Source organism: Lontra canadensis, unplaced genomic scaffold, assembly GCF_010015895.1.
Source record: "Lontra canadensis isolate GAN:19392208 unplaced genomic scaffold, GSC_riverotter_1.0 scaffold18, whole genome shotgun sequence".
NCBI lineage: Eukaryota > Metazoa > Chordata > Mammalia > Carnivora > Mustelidae > Lontra > Lontra canadensis.
The window spans coordinates 5,332,495-5,357,414 of NW_022631012.1; the positions used below are offsets into that span (position 1 = coordinate 5,332,495).

A 24,920-nucleotide genomic window follows, 5' to 3' on the forward strand; every position below is an offset into this window, starting at 1 on the left:
AGTGAAAAAAAATCTAACCAAATCTAACCATGTCTTTGAAGTCTAGGAGAAAAAAGAGAATAGAATAGGGTGGAAGTAACATTTGAACAAACAGTAATAGAGTATTTCCCAAACTAAAAAGAGACATTAACCTGTAGATTCTAGAAGTTCTGTGAACCTCAAAAAGAACAAACATATAGAAATTATATAAAGGCATATTATGGTAAGCCTGCTAAAGTGAAAAACAGAGAAACTTTTAAAAATAATCAGGGTAAAAAAGACATATTACTGTTAAATCAGGGCAACAATAAGACTTAACTACTAACCAGAAACAGTGAAAGCCAGATGAGATGAAGGTATCTTTAAAATGCTGAAAGAAAAAATGAAAAAAAACAAAAACAAAAAAAAACCAAAAACAAAACCTAGAATTTATGTAGTCACAAAAAAATCCCTTAAAAACGATAATATACAAAACTTTCAGATAAAGAAAAACGGAGAGAATTTGACACCAAATCTACATATAATAATAGCAAAGGAAGAAGAAACATGGTCTTAGCTGGAAACACAGAATTGTAGGAAGGCACGAACAACAATAGAAAGGATAAGTATAAGGGTAATATAAATTTTGACAGTAATACTAATAGTAATATATTGTAGTGTTTTGAACATATGTAGAACTAAAATGGCAACAACAATAATACAGAAAGAGGAGAGTAAATGTAGTATTCTAATGTCTTATTGTTTTCAGGAAATGATAAAAGAAATAATTTATATTATTTTCTAAAAGCATACATGTTAAAAATGTACACTTATAATCTCTAGGGAAACCACTAAAAAGTAAAAGTGTATAAATCTGATTGATCCCAAAGAAATCAAGATAGGAATCAATGAAATATAAAACAAACATACATACACAATAAATTTCTATACAATATAGAAAGTAAACAAATCTAATTGCTGGTTCTTTGAAAAAAAATTGATAAACCCCAGCAAGATTCTTCAAGAAGAATCCAAGTTTGGTTTGACATTTAAAACTTTATTAATTAATTCACCACATTATTAAATTTAAAAAGGAAAACCAGGTGTAATCATTTTAATGGGTTCACAAAAAGTATATGGTTAAATTCAACATTAATATATTTAAAAAAATATTTTGGCAGCCTATGAACATATTCTGATAAAGAGTATGATCCCCCCTAAAAAATCTACAATTATTCTTAATCTATATAATTCTTGATTCTTAGAAATTAAAAGCATTTCCTTTATAATATGGTACAAAAGAATGTCTTCTTCGGTCATTTCTAATCATCCCTAAACTGGTGAGCCCATCTAGAACCCTCTAAATATGATAAAATAAAATAGAATTTTAGAATTGAAAGAAACTAAACTGTCACTATTTGTAGATAATATATTTGGATAATAGAAATCTAAAAGAAACTACAAATATATTACTAGAAAAAAGTTTTTTAAAAAAGGAAGTTTAGCAAAGCTGTGGGTTATGCTCAAAATATAAAAGTCGATTTTATTTTTATATTCTTTTACAATTGAAAAAATAAATACTAAAGTGCCTAGAAAAATACAGCTAACAAAAGCTGTGAAGACTTTTAGAGAAGAAAATGATAAAGTTTTATTGAAAGAAATTAAAGAGGACCTAAATAAATGATATATATTATATTCATGGATTGATAACCTTTAGTTATGATACCAAAATCGAACATCTCCCAAGTGATTTACAGATGAAATGTAGAAAACTCCGCAGGTTTTTGGTGGAAATTAAGCTGTTTCTAAAATTTTGCAGAAGAGTGAAAGCCAGTAATAGCGAAGACACCCCAGACAAACAAGGTGGAGAAACTTGGAGTATCATATATCAAGATGTAAACACTGTAGTAATTAAGACATTGATTATTAGCATAGACACAAATGGTATAATATTAGAGATTCCTGAAATAGCTTGACACATACATGGAATGTGGTGTATATATATAAAACAGGTAGCATGGTAGATCAATTAGAAGAGGATGTTCAATAAAAAGTGTTCGGTGAGTTGATGATTCATATAAGAAAAAAAATCAGATTGAGATTGGATTCACATCATGCACCAAAAAAATCAGTTTCAGGTAAAGACCTAAATACAAAAGGCAAAACCTTAAAACGTAGGGGGAAAAAAGTGGAAGTGTATCTTTTGACTTTAGGGTAGGGAAAGACTTCCTCATACAGACACAAAGTGCGAACTATATGTAAAGGAAACATTTGTTAACATCTGTTGATGAAAAGACATTGCAAAGAAAGTAAAAAGAGAAGAACAGACAGGGAGCACTGTATAGAACCTACAAAGGATTTGTAATTTTCTAGAGTGTGTAAAGAAAACATTAAAAATCAGTATGAAAAAGACATTCCAAGAGAAAAATCAGCAAAATATGTATTTCCCAAAAGAAGGAAAACTGAATGACCAATTTTAGGTATGAAAAGGTGGTCAACTTGTAAGCAGAACAATGCAAGTTTCAACCATGAGATAATATTTGTATGCTCTGAGATTTGCAAAAGTAAAATCTGACAATATGCCTGTTGGCATGAATCTAAAGCAGTTAGATCCAGGGTCTGCTTGGTTGGACTGTAAATTTAGGTAAGACTACTTTGTAATACAAGATATCATCTGGTGAAGTTGAATCTGTGCACTCATGGGTTTCTTTAACCTAGCATTTCCATTTCTAGCAGTATACTCCAGAGAAATTCTTATGGCCATGTACCAGGAGACAAATAAGATATTCATACTAGCATTGTTCATAATAATAAAAAGAAATACTCTAGATATTTATAAACAGGAGAATGATGCATTGCGTGTACATAATACAGCAAGCAGATACATTAACAGTATTCTGTCTAAATACATTTTAAAGCATACAGATTTTAAAAAGTTATATAGAATTACGTATGTTTATGTGGAAAAACTATAAAGGAAATTAAGGAAACGATAAAATTAAAGTTCAAGATAGCGACTTCTGGAGGTATGAGAGAAAATATGTGATTAAGGAGGCACGCTGTGTTAGCTAAGGTACAGGTTCAGCTGCATTTGACAGAAACCCACATAGTGACATAAGCAAGACACAAGTTTGTCTTGTAACAGGTTGAAAATATCCTAGGCATGACAGTTAGGTTCTACATGGTTATCTAGGAGCCAGGCTCCTCCTCTTTGGAGCTCTTTATCCACGTGGTTATGGTGGCTCACCACCAGTTACATTTCATGTGTAATGTGGAAGAAAGGAGGAGTAAGTGACCTTAAAAAGGAAGTCACACTTACGACTTCTCTTCATGGTCTTCTGGCTAGACTTAATCTATTGTATAGTAATTTTTAGATCCAAGGAGACTTGAAAAATATGCCTAGCTGAAAATCAGGAGTTCTAGAAGAGAGAGAATGAGAGCACAGGTATTGGGAAGAAAGTAGCAGTTTCTGCCGCAGGTTCATGCGGCTAGGACAGGAGGGGGAAAGCAGAATGATCTTGGTACTGTTGTTTCTTGAAATAGGATGGTGAGTATAGTTGTCTTTTTAAAATTTTATGCCTTCCCTATAAATTATATACTTTTGTATATATGAAATGTTTCATTATTAAAGCTAAAAAGCTTAGTGGATACTTTTTAGCTTTATTTTGCTTGAATCTTATGCAGCATATGGTACTGTTGATCACACCCTCTAGACATATGAATTTTTATTGGCAAGAATCTCCTGGTCTTTCTCTTATTTTTCCATCCATTCCTTTTCAGCCTCCTGGGCTTCACTTTCTCTGCAGGGAACAAAAAGGCCTTTTCCTAGATGCCCCTCACTTGTCTCCATAATTATTTAGGATAGTTTCAAATTGGCTAATGGGTTTCCTGGATTTGGAAAAATTTCAAGAGAAAACTAATTATATGGTAAATATTCAGATTTTATCACCTTTTATTCATAACACTCTATCCATATATGGAAAAGGGAGGTTAGCACATTTTTTTCTTTGTAATTTTAAGTATTTTTTATACCTTTCTGAAGTACATCATAAAAGGGTAAATAATTCTAGAGTGAGTCCAGAGTACCAGCGTATCTTGTAAAGGTAAGAAACAGCAACTGTTCTCATAAGTATATACATAAAACGTCATTAGAATAAATCTTGGAAATGAATCACATTATTATAATCATGTATAAATGTGATATCTTTTTATAAAAACTCAGCAGTTTATTTGACCTCCCAGAAAGACTGCATTTCCTAACCCTCCTTGCAGCTAGGTATGACTTAGGGCTTGGCTAGTGGAATGTAAACAGAAGTCACTACATGATAAATTTTAGCATATATTAACAGGAACTATTTTTTCCCCAGTGAAGTAATCTCAGGCAAACATGCATTTGAGAGTTTGTATTCACTTAAATTTTTATTAAGGCAAATAAGATTAAATTCAGTTAGTTAGCATTCAAGTTTCAACCATGTGTCAGGGACTGTGTCAGGTTTCTGCGAATACAGGATTGAACAAATACTAATCCCAACCTTCAAGGAGCTAATAATAGTAGTCCAGAGGAAGTCTAGTTGAATGCTATGATAGATATGCCTAAGGTGCTATGGAAACAGAAATTGCCAAGGTTAGCTAGGAATCTCAAACTCAAGAAAGTTGACAAACCTAATGTAAGTTTATAAAATAAAAGCATTTAAAAATAGGATCTAAAGATCTTTGTTGTTATAAGCATTTTAAATATCAGTTAGATTAAAAAACAAAATAAGTCCAAATGTTATTACAGGAGGTAGAGGCTAAGGGGGAGGGAAGGAGTATAAATGAGCTCTGTTAATTTTTAAAATATTTTATCTATTGTTTAGATCTTTTTTGTATACTAATTTTATAACCATAAAGTATAATTTAAAATCCAGGGTTTTTAAAAAAAGATTTTATTTTTTTAACAGAGAGATACAGTGAGAGAGGGAACAGAAGCAGGGGAAGTGGGAGAGGGAGAAGCAGGCCTCCTGCTGTGCAGGGACCCCCCCCCCCCCCAGTGTGGGCCTGGAGCCCAATGGGGGGCTGGAGCCCATTGTGGGGCTTGATCCCAGGATGCTGGTATCATGACCTGAGCCGAAAGCAGACGCTTAACAACTGAGCCACCCAGGTGCCCCTAAAATCCAGTTTTTAAACAGAATATGTATTTCTTAATATAGCAACATAGCTTTTCTTGATTTAGCAATGTGGTTTTCTTAAAATTCCTGGACTCAAATCTTAACTTTATTTTCAGAAACACAAACTCATGTAGCATATAGTGTGTGTTTTATCTTTTTTAATGTATTAAGTTTTACTTAGTATAAACATGTACAGTGCTCATAGTACTTAACAATAATTCCAGTGTAGACATTGTCTGGCATTGGAATTTAAGGCAGGGATTCAAGTTTCATTCACTGACTGTAACAGATTGCAAGGAAGAAAACAGTTTGCACAATTCTTAATCTTAACATAGCACCTGCTCTTAGCAGTTCTCACCATTGTGGCATATAGCTATTTTCTTTTAACCCAACATTCCTCAAACTCATTTCTCTTTCTTTCAAACTCATTTCATAAGCTGAGGGGAAGACCCGTTTTCACAGACATTGCTCTTCTTTTTGAAAATCTGAAAAGAGATTAGTGAAATCTCATCACATTTATGGTCTTTAATAACCTCTCATAAACCCTTTTCATTTTCAAGCTTTTTCTCTAAGGTGACTTATTAAGCCAGGACTTGCTAGTGTCATTCAGATACTGTACTCTATAACTAGTATACCCTCTCTGATTCAGTTTTTAAGCAAAAATGAAGTGTTTTTTTTTTTCTTTGCAGACTTTGCCTTCAAAAGAAACAACGTTTTTAAATACCACACAAATGCCTTGCTTGCAATCAGCTTCAACTTGGAGTAGCTGTGAACACAATTCAAAATCTCAGATATTAAGAGAACATGTATCAGAATTGGACTCCTCTTTCCATTCTGTCCTATCACTGCCATCAGGTAAGCCTACTTATAAAAAAAAATAATTCTAAGTAAACTCTGAATATTTTCTGTGGTGAAGTCTAATCCTATAGGTACAAGGAATCTAGAATAAGATTTTATCAATTATTTTGCCATTGGATATTAGAACTAAACAGTTTTCATAGAGGTATTAATTGTGTGAGTTAATGTTCCGTTTTTGTTCCGTTTTTGCAAGTTGATTCTTAAATTCATTGGAAACCATTTTGAGTTATATTGGGAAATAATTAACTTTTGATCTTTTCATTGTTAAATTTTTAGAATTTTATTGATAAAGTGACTATGCTGTTGAAATGTTTCTCAGTAAATTGGTTTTATTTTTCCCCCTAATGTGTTGGCTTGCATGGATTTTTCTCTGCTATATAATATTCCTCTGCTTATACTCAACATTGAGTTTCCTCAGATAAGAAATTGCCCATCTTTAGGTATATCATCTTTTGAACCTCGAGAGAATCTATAATCTATAACTGAGTGAATGAGGCACATACAGCCCCATACCCCTTTAAGTTTCTAGTTCTTGGTTTATGTTGGAACTGTTCTAGTTGTTTCTGTTTTTCTTTTTCTTTTTTTTTTTTTTAAGTTTTTTTTTTGTTTGGTTTGGTTGGGTTTTTGTTTAGTAATCTCTATGTGCAGTGCCCCCCCTCCCCGACTCAAACTCAAAACCCCAAGGTCAAGAGTTGGATGCTCTTCTGAGCAGCCAGTCACCCCTCCAGTTGTTTCTATATTGAAATGAAGTAGATACGAGGGTCAGAAAAGAAACAGTCTTCACACTGGTTATCTCAGGTTCTTCTCTTCAAGGGAAGACATCTCAGATGGGCTTTTGTTTCCTTTCCAGCTTTTTTTTTCATCATCCAGGGACTGCTCCTTTTTGTAAAGCACTATTTTCTGTACCTGTTCCTGCCCTGAATCCTGAATCTTAGTTTATTTTTTTTTTACCATTATTCGAGTGGTTCCTTAGCTACACCATACTTAGAATTAAGTTCCTGACAGGAACTATGGTATTCTGTCTTTAAGGAAAGCTTAATAATAGAAACAAACAGTGATAAGTATAACAATGGTAATGCAGCTAACATTTGGGCTTAGCATACCTGTAAGCACATTACATTTTCTTGTATAATTCTTCCATCATATTTTCCTCTTTATCTTACATATAAAAAAGTGAGGCTTAGAGATGTTTTCATCTCTATTTTCATATTTTCCTCTTTATCTTACATACAAAAAAACTGAGGCTTAGAGATGTTAAATTATTATTCCAATATTATACAGCTAGTAAATGAAGGAGGCAGGATTTGATGTGAGGTAGACGTACTCCAGAGCCACACTCTAACCTTTACTCTTCACCGTCTGTTTTCTCCTGCTGCATTTATTTCTCTGAAGATATAACCCTGATAGCTGGCATAATTATCCTTCACTTAATCCTCTTATGTCCCTTCCAGTAAGTTAAGATTAACTTCCCCACCTATTAATTGGGTTATTCATTTCTTCTTGCATTCATTTAACAAAAATCACCTACTATTTACGAAGTACTAAGAGTATAAATACAAATAAATCCCTCAAAGTACTTGCATTCTCATTTGAGACAACTGAAATGTAAACTAGTAAGTGTATTAAAGTGTTATGAAATATTCTTATAAAACCCCAAAGCTCAGATTGTGGGGACTAAGGAAGGTATATGGGTGGAACAAGGTTCTTCACTAGTTACATCATGTTTTCTCACAACTCATGACGAACAGTGGTAGAATAGGTGATATTTACTTTATAATAGTAAGTGATATTTCTTTGGAGAAATAAACTTACATTTTAGTAATTGGAAAATATTGGATTCCTGAAATGTTTAAATAACATATTTGATTTGTAATCTTAGTTTCATTTTTGTACGGTCATAGTATAGTAGTGCTAGGATTGAAATCTTTCCTACCTCTATTCTGGCCCTTTGGAGGACACTCCATGTTGAAACGCATGAACCTTTTTTTTTTTTTTTTTGTATATTTTTCCACACTTGAGTTGGATCTATTATTAAAATATTTAAGGGAGAGAGACTTCTTGTTTAAAATCCAGACCTGTTTTGGGTATGTTCTGATTTAGGTGTTCATAATTAGTGTTTTTTCCAGTAGCAAAACTTTCAATATAGCAACTGCTTTATAAAATATTTCTTGTTGTTTCTTAGGGAGAAGTTTAGGTGTCTCTATTAAATACTTTTGAAGATGGTTTTGTTTTTGTATTCTTGATTGAGGAAGAAAAACTTTAATAAATGTGAAGCACATCTACTTTATTATTTAGCTCCTCTTTTGGTTGTAAGAATACAGAATATAGGGAATTGACATCTAAGTCTCTATTTAAAGGAAGAGAGCTAGTCTGTAAATGTGTTTTAATCTTTGTAAAAGCATATTTTGTGATTCATAATACTAGTAAACTAAGGGAATGTGAAACTTAGTATTTTCATCAAAGGTAGCTTCTGAATTATAGTGGTTTTTCTCTCAAGTACTTGAAACATACCTTTCTGAAACCTCATTATTTCAAATGTAAATGTTGTATGGGCAGGGTGGAATGGACTTAGAGTGAGCCAAGTCTGGATGTATGTTTTACTCAAGACCTTTGGATACATTTGTTTTTATCTGGGAATAGTACTTAATGCTTATAATTTTGATCATCTTATCTATTATTTTTAGGTTTATGAACTTAGTCATCATTAGAGTTTTTATTTAGTGCATATAATCAGTAATTTCCAAAATACTGCCGTCTGTATGCTTGAATGAAGTATTTTGCCACTTCTGATAGGACAGTTCGAGTTTTTGCTTATTTTTCTAAGCGTATGTGCTACTTAGAGAAAGAAAGCAATCTTAATATTAGAATCTATATAAAATCGTATTCACTAAAAGTACTTTTTTTTTACTTTATTTTTCCAGATGTGCCTCTTCATTTTCACTTTGAAACATTGTTTAAAAAGACTGAAATAAAAGGAGATCTTGCTGAAAATAAATTTGTAGGAGACTGTGTCATATCTCCATCACCTGGTATGTCATTTACAAATCTTGTACTTTATATGTTTTTACATCTTTCAGATACTTACTGTTTTTGCTTTCTAAGGAAATAAAATTTAACAAAGGAACAAAATGTAAATCCTTAATTTTTAATATTCACTTTTTACAAATTACACACATACACAAACAGATAATACATAGGAGTGATCTTAATAAGAAATGTGATACTTAATGAAAATTATGAAATTTTATTAATAAATATAAAAGGAAATCTACACATGGAGAATACAGCATTCCTAGAGGATGGGAATTGATAAGGATATCAGTTCTTCCTGTTGGTATATATGATTAATGCAATGTAACTTGAAGTCTTAATAGAATTTGGTTAACTTAACAAACTAAGTGTAAAGCCCATTGGGAAAGATAAATGGGAAAATACAAAAGTAACTGCTGGAAAAAGTATTAAGAGAATCTATCCTAACCACATATGGAAACATAATAAAAATCTGTAATAGTTATTAGAATAGATTTCGTATACATTTAAGAAAGTAAATCCATGAAGCAGACTATATAGCTTATACTTTATTATATAAGGGAAAAATTGTAAATCAATGAGAACATGGAGTATTATTCAATAAATAGTAAGTCTTTGGGGGAAAATTTTGTTTACATAATTGTTTCATACCATATATCAGAATAAATTCTAGTTGGTTCCAAGAATTTGATGAAATAAAACACTAACATTATAAAATAAAACTAGAAGAGTTATAATGAAATAGTTATGAGTATTATGAATGGGGGCAGGGACATTGTGCTTGGAAACAATCAGAAGGAAGAAAAACATCAACATGTTTTGACTATCTACAAAGCGAAAATCTTAACATCAAAAAAGCCATATAAACTAAGAGAAATTACTTCCAGATGAAATAATCATCTACCTCAAAAACTTAAGTCCACTCAGTGCCTGTTAGAATTGGAGTTCTGAAAAGTAGATTTTAAAATAAATTTACAAAAATTAGCTTTTATAAATACCAGTAATAACCAGTTAGAATATGTGAAGGAATTTTACTAGACACATTAATTGAAAATATAAAATATCTAGGATTAATTAAACTTAGTAAGGACCTACACACGGAAAACTTAAAAAGTTTACTGAGGAACACAAGAATATGTACCTATAGAGAGAAATAACCTGTTCTTATCAGAAGACAGTATTGTCTGAGGCACCTGGGTGGCTTAGTTAAGTGTCCAGCTCTTGATATCAGGGTCATGAGTTCAGGCTCCACGTTAGGCTCCGAACCCAGCATAGAGCCCACTTCTTAAAAAAAAGAGGACAGTATTGGAACTTAAGATGTTTTTTTTCCCCCCAGTTTAATTTATAACATTACTTAGAATCATAGAGGTATTCTTTTTTTTTTTTTTTTAAGATTTTATTTATTTGTCAGAGAGAGCACAGGCAGGGGGAGTAACAGGCAGAGGGAGAAGCAGACTTCTTGCTGAGCAAGGAGCCCAATGTGGGACTCGATCCCAGGACTCAGGGATCATGTCCTGAGACAAAGGCAGATGCTTAACTGACTGAGCCAGTATTCTTCTTTTCTTTTGGAACAAAGTTATTCTGAAGTTTATCTGCGAGAAAAAAAATGTTGACTAGCTAATAGAATTTTTAAAAGGAAGTGCCAGGTAACAAAAAGGAAGTAAAAGGGAAGTGCCAGATAACAAAATTATAAAGCTATAAGCATTATTTTATTGTGGTGTTGATGGAAGCCAGATCAAGGAAACTAAATAGCCTAGAGACAGACCCATCTGGCCACTATATGATAAAAATGTGGTTTTTCCTATCAGTGTGGGAAGGATGGCCTCATCAATAAATAATAACAGTAATTCTTATGAAGCATTCCTTACACGCCACTAATGGTTGAAGGGCTTTATATCTGTTGGTTGCTTTAATCTGTACAATCCTGTAAAGTGAGTATTATTATTTTCCTTGACTAATTTTCATATTATTATTATTTTCCTTGACTAATTTTCCCAAAGTCACATTTGAACAGTGATAGGGTCAGAATTCAAGTCCAAGCACTCTGGCTCAGAGTCCATGTTTTAGAACAACTAAGTTTGTTCTAAAATCAGTGGATTAAACAATGACTTTTTGGAAAAAAAAAAAAGATTTCTACCTCCTATAGTACACCTATAGTACATTAATGTTCATCCATCTTCAATTTATTTTAAATACATTCCAGATGGATTAAAGAGTTAAATGTTAAAAGTCCTGACTTAAAAAAATTAGAAGAAAAAAAAGATGTATTTGATGGTGATAATAAAAATTATTATCATAAGTAACATTTACGGAGTGCTTATGTGTAGATACTCTGCTAAATATTTACTATTTTTTCCGATTATATTAAGACATTTAAACATTATAATAATTCTGACAAGATGTGTGTAGTAAAATCAGGACCCTCAAATATTTAAGGTAGCATTAAGAATACAAACCTTTTGGGGGACGCCTGGGTGGCTCAGTCGGTTAAGCGGCTGCCTTCGGCTCAGGTCACAATCCCAGCATCCTGGGATCGAGTCCCACATTGGGCTCCTTGCTCCGCAGGGAGTCTGCTTCTCCCTCCGGCTCTGCCTGCCTGTGCTCTAGCTCTCTGACAAATAAATAAATAAATAAATAAATAAAAATCTTTTAAGAATACAAACCTTTTGGGAAGTACTGTGAAATTAATTACAATGCCTTTAAATTATGTATTTTTAAAATAAGCTCACTGAGGAAAAATAATTTATTTGTGCAAATGTTTACTAAACTGTTAGCCCTGAATTTTGACCCAGTAAATTCATTTCTGGTAACCTAGCCTAATGCTAAATACAAAACCACCTTTATGTACAAATCTATTCATTTTACTATTATTTGTGTTAATGAACAATTGGAAATAAGGTAAAGAGTATAACTGAGATATGGTTAACCAACACAGTGGAATGTGTACCTTTTAAAAATATCTTAAAAGTTCATGTAAACATAAAAGTTCATAGAAACATCAAAGAATGTCAAGTAACAGAAGAAGACAAAAGTGTTTTACTTCTATGTATGGTACAATTATAACCATGTAGAAATGTCCATTCTTCAATCAACCAAATGGAATGTGTGGGTCTTTTGGAGATCCTGATTTGAACTACTCAACTGTACACATACACACAATTTTTGAGATAATGAAATTTGAACACGCATGGCTGTTGGATATTAATTTTGTTAGATGTAATAATACGTGTGGTTACATAACACACACACACTCTTTATGTTTGTTAGAAATTTAAACTCACATATCTGTAGTTGGGATTTGCTTTAAAATAGGCTAGCAAAAAAAAGTTGGGGATGGTCACCAGTTTGTCATCACTGATGATGAATGATAGGTACAGGGGAGTTCATTCTTCTCTTCTTCATTTGTGTTTGTTGAAATTTTTTCACAGTAAAAAGTTTTTAAAAAATGAAAGCGCTAAGGTCAAGGAACAGTTGTCTATGCTTAGGGAAAAAAAGACTAAAGAAATATAGGAAAATATAGGTTTACGTTCAGATACTTTTTCATGATACAATTCTACTACTTGCAATTTATACGGAGGTTAATTTTAGAAAAAGAAAAAAATGTGTGCATGAAGGTGATTATTTTAAGAATGACCATAATAGAAATACCATGATGATAACAACTAGCTCTAATAGCTAGAGGATAGTTAAATGATATTATCTCTAACCAGAAGAATGTGAGGTAACCATCTGAAAAAATAACAATGGGTGAATTAATCAAATTTGAGAAATACAATTGTACACATATTTAAATGAAATTACATTTGAAATGTGAATATGAATTATGCATTTGTATGACTGAAAGAAATATACAAAAATGAAATTATATGCTGTTAGATAAGTGAGATTAGGTGGTTTTATTATTTCTAATGTTATTTTCGAAAATTAAAAAAAAGGGCAGTGTAAATGTGTTAGGCACAGAAGTAATAGTAACATATCAGTGATGTAATGACATGCTAGTAATGGGGAATTAAGAGCTAGAACAGAAGACATTTGAGACGAATGGTGCAATATTATTAGGTGAATCAGTGAAGTATATTCTATGTATCCCAATCTCTCCTCCCTTATTTTCTTTCCCTACCACTCCCAACTCAAATAATTAAGCATTAATTAGATTTCATTCTATGTAAGGCATGTCTGAAATACTGGTCATTATTATTTGTCATTAGTGATTTCTGTAGAATTAAATAAAACTCTAGAGCTCAACATTTATCGACCACTTACTCTGTGCCAGGCAGACTGATGAATCACAGAGACTCAAAGAAATTATAATGTATTAAGAGGAAGCAGACACACAAGTAACTATTAAAATGATGTGGGCACAGATACGATAAAAATATTCTAAAAAGAAGAGGGAGAGTGTAACTCACTGCCTAGGGGAAGACAAGGGGAAGGAAGCGGGTAAGGGTGATGGGGAGAGGGCAAGTGGAACTCAGAAAGATGGTGATGCCAAGTGCGGCTTTAAGTCCTTACTTGGAATTTAGAGGAAGAAGAGCAAAGTGTTCCAGATCATTCATTCTCAAACTTTATGTGCAAACAAATTACTTGAGGGATGTTGTTAGAATGCAGTTTCTGCTTCAGTAAGCCTGGAATGGGGTCTGATTCTGCATTTCTAACAAGTCCTAAGTTGTTCAAATGCTGTTGGCCCATACTGGTTTTAAAATGGAAACAGATGTGATTCGTCATGGAGACAAAAAACAGTGTGATGTGTTCAAGTGTATACAAAATGCCTGGTACTATAGGGTCAATTGTATGAAGGTAAGTAGATGGATGTCTGTGTGCCTTGTCACATAGCTTTTATTTATCCTCTGTTATCCAGAAGCATTTCAAGAATGCACAGCTGACTTCAGATAACAAGTAGGGAAAAGACAAATTGTAGTGGGTTGCAGAGTAAACTATTAGTTGCCAATCCTGAGGAAATACCAGGCAAAGCCAGTTAAGGGCCTGTACTCATCAAAATATGCAGCCATGAAAGACAAGACAGTGGAACTGTTGCAGATACAAGAAAACTTTAGACACACGACAACTAAATGCAGAATGAACAGAATTTTCTATAAAGAACATTATAGGAATAATTGGTGAAATTTAAATGAGTCCATAGTTAATAGTATTAATTTGATTGACAGTTGTGTGGCCATATAAGAAAATGCCCTTGTTTTTGAAAAATACACGTCGACAAATTTAGAAGGACATTGTGTCAGCAACTTAATCTCATTGGAGTTCAGAAAGATAAAGCAAATATAAACTTAACATTTGTGGAATCTGAATGAAGGGTATATGGACTACTTTTTACTATTGCAAGCTTTCTCTTTGTCTGAAATTATGTCAAAATGAAGTTTATATTTTAGAGTGGCCAGAGAGAGGAACAGTGGCACCACAACCCACACAAGCAAGCCAGAACCTAGGGCTCTAGCTTCTCCCCCTACACTTCCTCATATCTAAACCCACTGTCAATATAATCTTACTCATCTGTCTCAAACACGGCCTGCTTCATTTCTACCACTTTCACAGTCCAATCTGATGATCCCTCATCTATACTGCTGAAACAGCCTGATCAGTTTTTTCCCTCCAATCCCTGTAGCTAGTGATCTTTGGAAAATGTAAGTCTACTTATATCACTGTTACCTACCTCCATTCCTTAAAATGTGTGACAGAGGGAATATTATAGGAGACCCCTAAAGCCCTACCTAGGACAACCCCTACCTGTTCATGGTTCTTTCTCATTATCCTGCCTTACTCTATACTACTTGCTGTTCCACTGCCAAATTTATTTGTTGTTTTGGGCCTTTGTACGTACCATTCTCTTTTCCTTCCCCTTGCCATCAGTGATTTCTGTTCATATTTGAAATCTTGTCGCTTTGCCTGGGTACTTTTCCTAGCGCTCTCTTATTGTTACGTACTCCCATTAACTTCTCTGAATAGTACTTCTCTTTTCTGTTATGCATTGATTACAGTTTTTGAGATGCTTATAAACTTCATTAGTAGCAAGGATCATGACTGTTTTTGCTCACCAGTGTCCCAAGGGTAGAACACAGTGCCTGGCATGTAATCAGCTCTCTATAGTTACTGAATGAATAAATCAAAGGGAAGAAAGGGAAGGCAGGAAATAGAGATACTAGGTCAAGGTGTGTTTTAGGATAGAATGCAGGAGATTTTGGAGAGCAAGAACTGAAAGGCTAAGAGGGTTGTAAGTAGGTGAAGAGAATGTGCAGTCTGATTTTGAATTGTCCTATATTTCCTACTGTTTCAAGAGTCCACCGCAACCTTATGATACTAAGGAAAAAGTCGTATAAAGAAGACTCAAGTAAATTCAGTAAAAAGTGCCACCTTAGGAAAGGCTGAAGTTTCTTCAAAAAGGTTAATTTGGTTCTAGAAATAAGGAAGATGGTGAATTGCTTTTAGAAGGGCGAATTGACTGGTATTTGTTTTAAAATACTCCAGAAATGTTTCCATTAAAACAAGAGAGAGCATTACTGGGACACCTGCATGTATCAGGCATATTAATTATTTTAAAACCTCTCACAATTCTAGTTACACCCTTCTAGAAAGGAGTTTGAAATTATGCCTGCCAATTCATTTATTTTATTATTTTTTTTAAGATTTTATTTATTTATTTGACAGAGACCACAAGTAGGCAGAGCAAGAGGCAGAGGGAGAGGGAGAAGCAGGCTCCTCATGGAGCAGGGAGCCCGACATGGGGCTCGATCCCAGGACCCTGGGATCATGACCCAAGCTGAAGGCAGAGGCTTAACCCACTGAGCCACCCAGGTGCCCCCCAATTCATTTTGTTTTATATTTAACATCTTTCTCTGCATTCTTTTGGGTGGTAAGAAATCTTGGGGGCCATTTTAGAATCCTGCCATTTTCCCTGAGCTCTTTAATTTTTTTTTTTTTTTTAAAGATTTGAAAGAGAGGCAAAGAGAAAGGGAAGTCCCAAGCAGACTCTGCACTGATCTCACAATCTGATATCAGGAATGGAGCCAAAACTGAGTTGGGTACTCAACCAACTGAAGCCACCCAGGCACCCCTCCTTCCCTGAGCTCCTTAAAGTCACTATTCTGTTTTCCATCGTTTACTTTGGCCTTGTCAATTTGATCCTCATGACTTTGCAGTAATCTTTTTAATCCCTTTTCTGGTAACTTTTAGGGTATCCTTGTTGTGAAGTGATGTATGATTAGGATTTTTTCTTTCCCCACTTGACACTCAAATGAGTTCTTAAAATCTTAATGGAAAAATTTTTGTCTATCATTTCTTCAACTTTGCCTCTCATTCTGTTATGTTGCCCCATTTTGTCCTTTTCTCCCCCCATATTTTCTACCACTCTTTTCCTTTCACTTGTACAATTCCCCCACCAACCCACTGACTGTCCTGTTCAGCCGTGTCCATTCTATTACTCAGACCTGGTAGTGATGGTTGTTTTTAAATTTGAGCAATTATATTTTCCATCTCTGAGGTCTCTCTTAAGGAACCTTTTGCCTATTTCTTTTGGCAATGTTGTTTTTAAAAGACTTGTTTGTATTCTGTGAATCCATTCACTGTTTCTGGGTGGTTGTACTTCATTTTTTATGGTGCTCTGCAGACTACTGGAGTTCTGTGTTCTCACCTTTAAAGTTGATATTCACCATTAATACTTTCTGCCAATGTTATTTATGAGATCCTTTTCATGGATGGCACAGAAATTTGCACTCGGTAGTATTTTCAGAAGCAGTTAGGGACAGACAGGACATACTTCAAAGTGAGGCACTGGGCATTGCTTTCTCTCTCCCCCCATCCATTTCTCTGCCCAAGACTCTCAGACTGTTACCTATTAAGGCAAATAATCTCAAGGAGTGTGGCTGAGGAGTTGGCATGTGTAGTTACCCTATCAGATAACTATCCATCTAGGTAAATTGTCCTGCACCATTTCCCTTTCCTCCAGGTCTAGAGCACCTCTGATGATCCTATTTTTGTGGCAGCACTTTCCCACGTGCTTTTTTGCACTGGTTGCTCTTCAAATTCCGCATGATGTCTTTCAGAGATTCCACACAAATTCTGCTTTACTTACAAGTTCCCTTTTGTTGCTTGCTAATGGGGATGTGTATATGCAGATCTAGACATGTCTATGTATAAATCTTTTGTCTGTTATTTTTAGAGTGCTTTGTCATCTTGAAATCAGAATCCGTTATTGTTAGTAGCCATCCTCCCCCTCCCCCAGCGTTGGTGAGATTTGGCACTTCAGCCTGCATTTCTTTTTCATCTCTAACACTTCAAAAATGAAGCCAAGTTGGTTATTAAGCCAGTACTGGAAATAGGGGGTTCAGATAGGCAATAATAATGATAAAACTACATTTATTGAATACTTACCATGTCAGATCTCCTTCTAATGACTATTATAGGGATTAACTCATTTAATCCTCATTAAGCCCATGACAGCTGTTCTTACTCCTATTTTACAGATAAGGCAACTGAGGCACAGAGATATTAAGTGACATAAAAGTTTGAGAATACCAGTGCTTTTAAAAAGTGAAAGAATGGTGCTGGGTACTGTCAGTTTGATGAAATCTGGTTCTTGCTCAAGAGGTCCCTATTTATTGTGATTCTGTAGAATCTTTATCCTGAATTACTTTCAGATTTAAGGGGGTGGGGAGCTAATTTAGGGGTTCACATTATATTCAGCCAAGATTTACAGACTGGAACCAACCCAAGATTTTGTAATTGAGAAGACTTTGGAAAAGGTCAACTTCAAGTAATGGAGCAACTATAGGAAATTGGGCACTTCTTGAAGATGTTTTTAAGGAACCTTATTATGGGTATTTTCAGTTTAGGAGCATTCCATTTTGATATGTAAGTCTCTCTCTCGTTACATTTATTTTGAACTGGTGAGTTAATGTTCCGCGATGTTTTAAGTAAAAACAGTAACATGTTCATAATGGGTTAAGGAAAAGTTCACATTTCCTTTCTACTTGTTTTAGTCCAGAATGCTTCTCTGAATCAATGGAGAAATGGATATTCCCCTATTTGCAAGCCTCAACCAAGGTCAGAATCTTCCGCACAGCTGTTCCAGGGAAGAAAGAAAAGGCACTTGAGTGAAACAGCATTAGGTGGGTTAAATGAAGACATAAGCACTAGTACTAAAAACTGCAAATAAAACTATCTTCAAAGAACCTCTGCTCCATGGAAATTTATAATCCAGAATAGTCCCTATTATACAAAATACCCGTGGTCCTATGAATGTTCAACAGCATATTCATGTAGTCAGTTCAGAACTGTTTGTGGACTGGGCATCCATCCACTTAATGACAGGGATTTCCTTCCTATATTCCCTAACTGGGGTTATCGTCTCATGACGGTCCTCCTAAACAGAACGTAAGCCAGCGTCGTGTTCCGGACTCAAAATAGGTCAGTAGAGTTGCCTTACAACCGTATCTGGTACGTACATGGCTGTCACGTTCACTGTCAGTTCACTGAAGCTTCCTTAGGAACCTACAGTTCCAAGATGACCAACAGATATTTTTGAAACTAGAACTCTTCTAGTAATACAAAGTGGGGTTTGTTGTAGGGATTTAGGACTATCAGTTTCCAGAGTTATTGCAAATAAGGATTAAAAAGTAAAACTTACCAGAAAATATACATTTTAAATGGCAACATATTTACACTTTGTTCCTGTTCATGGTTCCAGTAGACAGAACACTATATGCATTAGTCAAGTGTTCCCCAGATGTAGTATGTCAGTATACCCAGTAATTCAGAAACTGCATTCAAGATGTACTGGATTGTAATTATACTTAATGGATTTAACATATTTATCACTCATATCTCTAGATATTAGTCTAGAACTGCCACCATATCAGCCCAGGTCACTACCTGATAATCACTACCAGATGAACTAATACGGCGCAAAATAAAACTCCTAGCCACAAGCAGAGATTGCGTTGTGCTTTTTAGTACCATAATCTTAGAGACAACCAAGACACCTTAGCTTTTGAAGAACTTACATACACATACAGATCTTCCTATCTTGACTTACGACATGGTGACATTCCAATAAGCCCATGATAACTTGAAAATACCTTGAGTCAAAAAAGTATTTAATAACACTAACCTACCACCCATAGCTTAGCCTCAAATGGGCTGAGAACACTTACATTAACCTAAGTTGGGCAAAATAACCTAACACAAGGCTTATTTTAAAATAAAGCACTGAAAGGCACCTGGGTGTTTCAGTTGGCTAAGCAGCTGTCTTTGGCTCAGGTCCTCATTAGGATTGAGCCCCGCACTGGGGCTCCCTGCTTGGTGGAGAGTCTGCTTCTCCCTCACCCTCTCCCTGTCACTCTGCCTACTTGTGCTATTTCTGTCATATAAATAAAATAAAAAGTAACAGTAATGTGTTGAATATCCCATGTAATTTATTGACTACTGTACTGAAACAGTATGAATTGTTGTATGGGTAGAGAATGGTTGCAAGTGTATTGATTATTTATCTTCATGATCACATGGCTGACTGGAAGCTGTGGCTTGTTGCCGCTGCCCAGCATGGGTATCCTGTTGCATAATGCTAGCCCAGAAAAAGGTCAAAATTCAAGGTATGATTTCCACTAAAGGCCCTGTCACTTTTGGACCATCATAAAGTTGAAAAATCCTAAGCTGAACCATTGTAAATTGAGGGCTGTATATGTATCAACACACAGAAGAACTTGTCTCTCTTAATAAAACCCACTATGAATTCACATTACCTAAGATATAAAATGTTTCACTTGAATTGATCTAACTTCAAGTTTGATGGAAATACAGGAAGAGAACTAGTAAGATGCTATACTACAAAGAGCTAACTAGATAACTCCCTAATATGCAGAACACCTTAACAAATGTCATGCAAAACAAACTCTTCCAGACCACAAGAAACCTAAAAGACAATAACCAATTTCAGTATATGGATCGTGATTTGAAGAATCTACTAACCAACCATAAAGGACATTTTTTAGCAACTAGAAAAATGTAAATATGGACTGGGTATTAGATTTTAGGAAAATGCTTTTTAAGTTCAGAAGTAAAATAAGGGTGGTAAAGTGAATAAATAAATACATATTGACAAATAGGGAATCAAAACAAATGGAAAAAGGAAATATGGAAGAAACAGAAAATACCAAGAATAGCAACAAAGTTCTAATCAATATCTTGAGATAAAAAGAGAAATTCCATCCATAAAATAAGGACAGTATAAATGAGTGACAGACCAAGAACTTTCAGTAGAAAAAGTCTCAAGTAGAATGGTCTGAAGATCAAGTTAAGGGTATCTCCCAGAAATCAGAATAAAAAGTCAAAGATATAAGAAAATGAGAAAGTAGAGAAAATTAAGGGGTAAGTCTCTGGAGGTTAACTTCCAAATAATAGGCATTACAGAAAACATGAACAGAGTAAAGAGAAGGGATTATATTTAAATAAATGAGATGTACTGAATAAAAACTTGCCAGGTCCCCTGAAAGTGGAAATAATTGTGACAGAACTGTGGGTAAGATTTTTTTTTTCATTTCCTTAAATTTTTGATACATAAATTTTAAAAAAGAAAATCAAACATAAGGAATTATGTTACCTAAGTAGGAAAGTAATTTTAATACCTATCAGTCCTGTTAATGTATGACATTCTCCATGGTTCTTTCCATGTCAGGAGAAAGAACCAGATTTGAAGAATTTGCTTTTCAACGCACAGAACCAGGATCCCATAGCAATTTTACTGCTGTTACTAATGTCAATGTTATATCAAGAACCCAGAATTCATCATCACAAGTAGGTTTTTTTGCATACTGAACTCTAAAACTGCTTTGTAGACTTAAAACTGACTGATAAACTAGAATATTTTGTTAATCTATAAACAGCCTTACTTTGCTAGCAACATATTGGCTTATTTAGGAATATCTTATTAGGTAACGATAAATTTGATTGAACTTTTGTTTTAAACTAGTGAGCTAATTACTCACTAGCTAATTACTAGTGAGCTAATTGATTATGGCATTTTATTTTCTTGTGTGAAAAACTATCGCTAACTGTTCCTACTCCTTACCATGAAACTTCATGAGAATCCAGCACTCATATTGTTCTTATGCTTTTATCATCTGGTCAGAGAACAGAGGTTAAAAGGCAAAAGGATTTAGAAAAAACTGTAAAGCTCAAGGACCAGGAACACATAAATGAAAATTATAAAAATGATCTTTACTAAGTTAACACACCAAATATTTTCATGGTCTTTCCTAATAAGGAAGTGTGTTTGTTAAACGGTCATTTTCTTGACATTTAGGAGACTTTATGGTAACCTTCTTTGATAAGAGTTTTGAAACTTAAGGTATTCATATTTTTTATTGTCTTAAAAATAAGTTTATATGTATTATATGTATGCAGACACAAATGTACACTGCATACCTGCCAGCAGGAACTGTGTTGTTTTATACAAGATAGGCACTGTTCTTGTTTTTGTTAACCTTTTATACTCAGGCCTATCATATTTATAAAACATGTATAGTATACCTCATGAGAAGAGGCCATCTTATAAAACTACTGTGACCCTACTTTGCAGAATACTGCACGACGGAGATTGAGAAGTGAGAGCTCTTACGACATAGATAATATTGTGATTCCCATGTCATTAGTTGCCCCAGCTAAGCTAGAGAAACTCCAATACAAGGAAATACTTACTCCAAGGTATGTATACTTACATCTTTCTATTTTCTTTCTTCCTTTTCTTGAATAAACTTAAATTTTCAGACTGACGTTAAAATTTTAATTAATTAAAGGAAGATGCTCCTCTCTCCCTTCTTCCACTTGTAAAACCATGGAGGGAAAATGGTGCAACAAACCTTTGTATTACTCATGCTGAAAAAAAGTGCCATATATTATCACTTTGTCAATTTTTATGAAGAACTAGTAATTCCTAAGACTAACTGACTCTGCACTCTTAAGTCTTTTATATAGTAATATTTAGTTAGTACATTATATATATATATATATATATATATATATATATAAAATATGGCACAAAAAGGTGCTTTAGGGATGTAAATAAGTATAACAACAAATAATCCTTGCTCTTTAAAATGGAGTTTTGCACAAGATTGCAAAAGAGTTCAAAGAAAGCAACTACCTTTGCAAGGAATATTCGCATTATAAGACAGTAAGACTTGTTAAAACAACAAAAATAAAGATTTTGAGGTATTGTTGCCAAGTCAGCAACAGATTAGTAGGAAGATCTGGGAAGACGTCATGAAGAATAGTTTATTCACACAGGGAAACCGCAAAAAGGTACACAGACAAGTGTGCAAGGCTAAACAGGAGAGAGATTTTGTGTAGCGTGATAAAGTTATGGCTAGAAAAGAAATTAGAACCAGATTATAGAGATCCCAGAATGCCATACACAGATCTGCTTCCTACTGGCACTGAAGTTTAGTCAGTTTTTTTTTTTTTTTAAGCAACGACGAAAGCAGTTTTTTAAGAACGTGAATCTGGCAGCAGGAAGTAGAAGAGGTTGAAAACAGAGATCAAAGCTCACTGACAACTACAGTAATTCCTACCATCTCTATTCTTGCTGATTTTCAAATTTTCTTATCCCTAATTACTTTGAGGTATTAAGAGCTCTTAAGAGGTGCCTGGGTGGCTCGGTTGGTTAAGGGACTGCTTTCAGCTCAGGTTATGATCCTGGAGTCCTGGGATCAAGTCCTGCATTGGACTCCCTGCTGGGCAGGAAGTCTGCTTCTCCCTTTGACCCTGCCCCTTCTCATGCTCTCTTTCTCTCAAATAAATAAATAAAATCTTTAAAAAAAATTTTAAAAAGGTCTTAATACTGTAGAAGGTATATGAGAAATCCTACAGAGAATCTGTTGAGATCTTCTACATAAAAGAAGTAACATTTGTGGTTATCATGTTCTGCAGCAATGATGTTTTTCAATTTACTTTGGAAGGCTGGAGCTGGCTGGTTGGGTTGGTTGGTTAAATACAAAGGAATTCTGTGGTTCAGTAGTTCAACCTGAGAGACCATGATGGGTGTCTTCACACAAATTGGCAAAGGCTCAATTCAGAGCTCTTTTCTCCCCATCCTCCCACACCCATACTCCAAACCCCCCAACTATCCTCCTGCCTCCCTGCCAAGCCATTGTATCACCATCTACTGACTTAATTCAAAATTGGTACATTCTTAGGTATAGAATGCAGCTATGCAGAAGAGACCGTTTACTCTAAGGCCAAAAGTCTCACCTTCTCATCTTTTTTTTCATAACACAAATTGTTCTCTTTAAAAAGAAAAAGTATGAAAATACAACCATTTGAATTAATGGAAGCCCCGAGAAAAGAAAACATTACTGCATTGGCTGTGCTTAGAGAATATAATTGCTACACTTAGCTAACAAAAGCTGAAATTGGTTTGTATCTTCAACAGCTGGAGGATGGCTGTTCTTCAGCCTTTGGATGAATACCATGTAGGTGAAGAGGTAAGCTGCCTTTCACTTATGGATAATTGCACTTTATATATTATGAAGCCTGCTTAAATTTGGTATTTGAGGAACTAAAGTGAAATATATAAGCTCCTTAACATATACTGATTTTAACATATACTGATATTTTTTCACTTATGAAAACAAAATTCTTCATTAAGGATATTAGTTTCATAAGGAAAACATTTTTGTGCAAATTTGCAAAGACAATTTATGAAGAAATGTAGTAAAAACACAAATCATTTGCTTACATAAATTGGTGAAATACTGAATTTACATAAATATCTATATTCATTCCCAGTATTAGTCATATTTTCCTGCATGAACAGATTTAGTCTTAATATTTAAGTCTACAATACCACATTCAGAACATTGGGAGCAAACGGCTTTTGATTTTGGAAACCTCTGGACTTGAGAAAGTAATGTGAACGTGATAGATATATCACATAAGACATAGAGGGAGTCTAGAATAGATTGTTTCTCAGAAAATAGTTCTAGAATTTGGCCAGATCAGGCTATGCCACTGAATGAATTAGGAACACTTACTGTTTCAGAGTTCAAGAACTGCAGGAAAGGGACGGAGAGCCTGTATGGGTAAAACTTACATTAAGACAAGAACAATTTCATGGAAAAATACCAAATAACCAGACTAATTTGAAGGTGATATTCTGCAGTAGCAGTATAATATAAGGCATTTTCTGTCATAATCTTTCTAGGCCCACTGTGTTTTTCAACCTCCAATAATAACTTTGTAATGCCCCCCCTCCTTTAACGTGCTCTTCCCTAGTTTAGAATGAGCCTAGCCACGAAACCCAGATTCTTAAACTACTACCACCAAAGTCTTAGAATTCCAGATAAGTCTTTAGTTAAATGAATTTTCTTTCCTCAGTTTTACTTTTCTTTGATATTAACATTCCTAGAACAGTATATTCCATAAAGAGCAATCAATATAAACCTTTGAATGAATTAAGCATTAAGAATTTTTTAATGCAAAGCACTGTGAAACTATCTGTAATCTAGATAAGTCTACAAACATTAACAGATTAGGGAAAAAGTTCTAAAAGAAAAAACAAAACGTTAACTCCCTTTAATTTTGGAATTGGAAGCTCATCTCATAACAGTTGTTCTCTGAATTTAGATTTACTTTATAATTTTCTTCCTATTTTGTTCTCTTGATGAGGAATTGACACCTGTTCTCATATTTCAAAATGTTTCTGATAAAAGAAAACCTTTATTTCTAATTCCAGGTAGAAGATCTTTCTGATGAAGTCTTCTCCCTAAGACACAAAAAATATGAAGAGAGAGAGCAAGCCAGATGGTCACTATGGGAACAAAGCAAGTGGCACAGAAGAAACAGCAGGCAGGTGTTATCAATTTATAACCCCAAACCATGAAATCCATGTAGAATCAACAAAAATTCTGCATGACTAATGAG

The 24,920-nt window shown here is 34.3% G+C and overlaps 1 protein-coding gene across 4 annotated transcripts in view; it reads left to right on the forward strand.

Moving 5' to 3' along the window:
* KANSL1L (KAT8 regulatory NSL complex subunit 1 like) overlaps positions 1–24,920 on the forward strand; it is a 139,055-nt gene that overhangs the window by 111,050 nt on the left and 3,085 nt on the right. For 3 of the 4 annotated variants that reach the window (XM_032859902.1, XM_032859903.1, XM_032859901.1), the window contains exons 7-13: positions 5,795–5,960; positions 8,885–8,992; positions 17,984–18,112; positions 20,677–20,795; positions 21,580–21,704; positions 23,431–23,482; positions 24,733–24,845. In XM_032859902.1, the coding sequence (XP_032715793.1) occupies positions 5,795–5,960; positions 8,885–8,992; positions 17,984–18,112; positions 20,677–20,795; positions 21,580–21,704; positions 23,431–23,482; positions 24,733–24,845 (812 nt within the window). The remainder of the gene's footprint in view (positions 1–5,794; positions 5,961–8,884; positions 8,993–17,983; positions 18,113–20,676; positions 20,796–21,579; positions 21,705–23,430; positions 23,483–24,732; positions 24,846–24,920) is intronic. The other variant, XM_032859904.1, reaches the window with a different exon arrangement.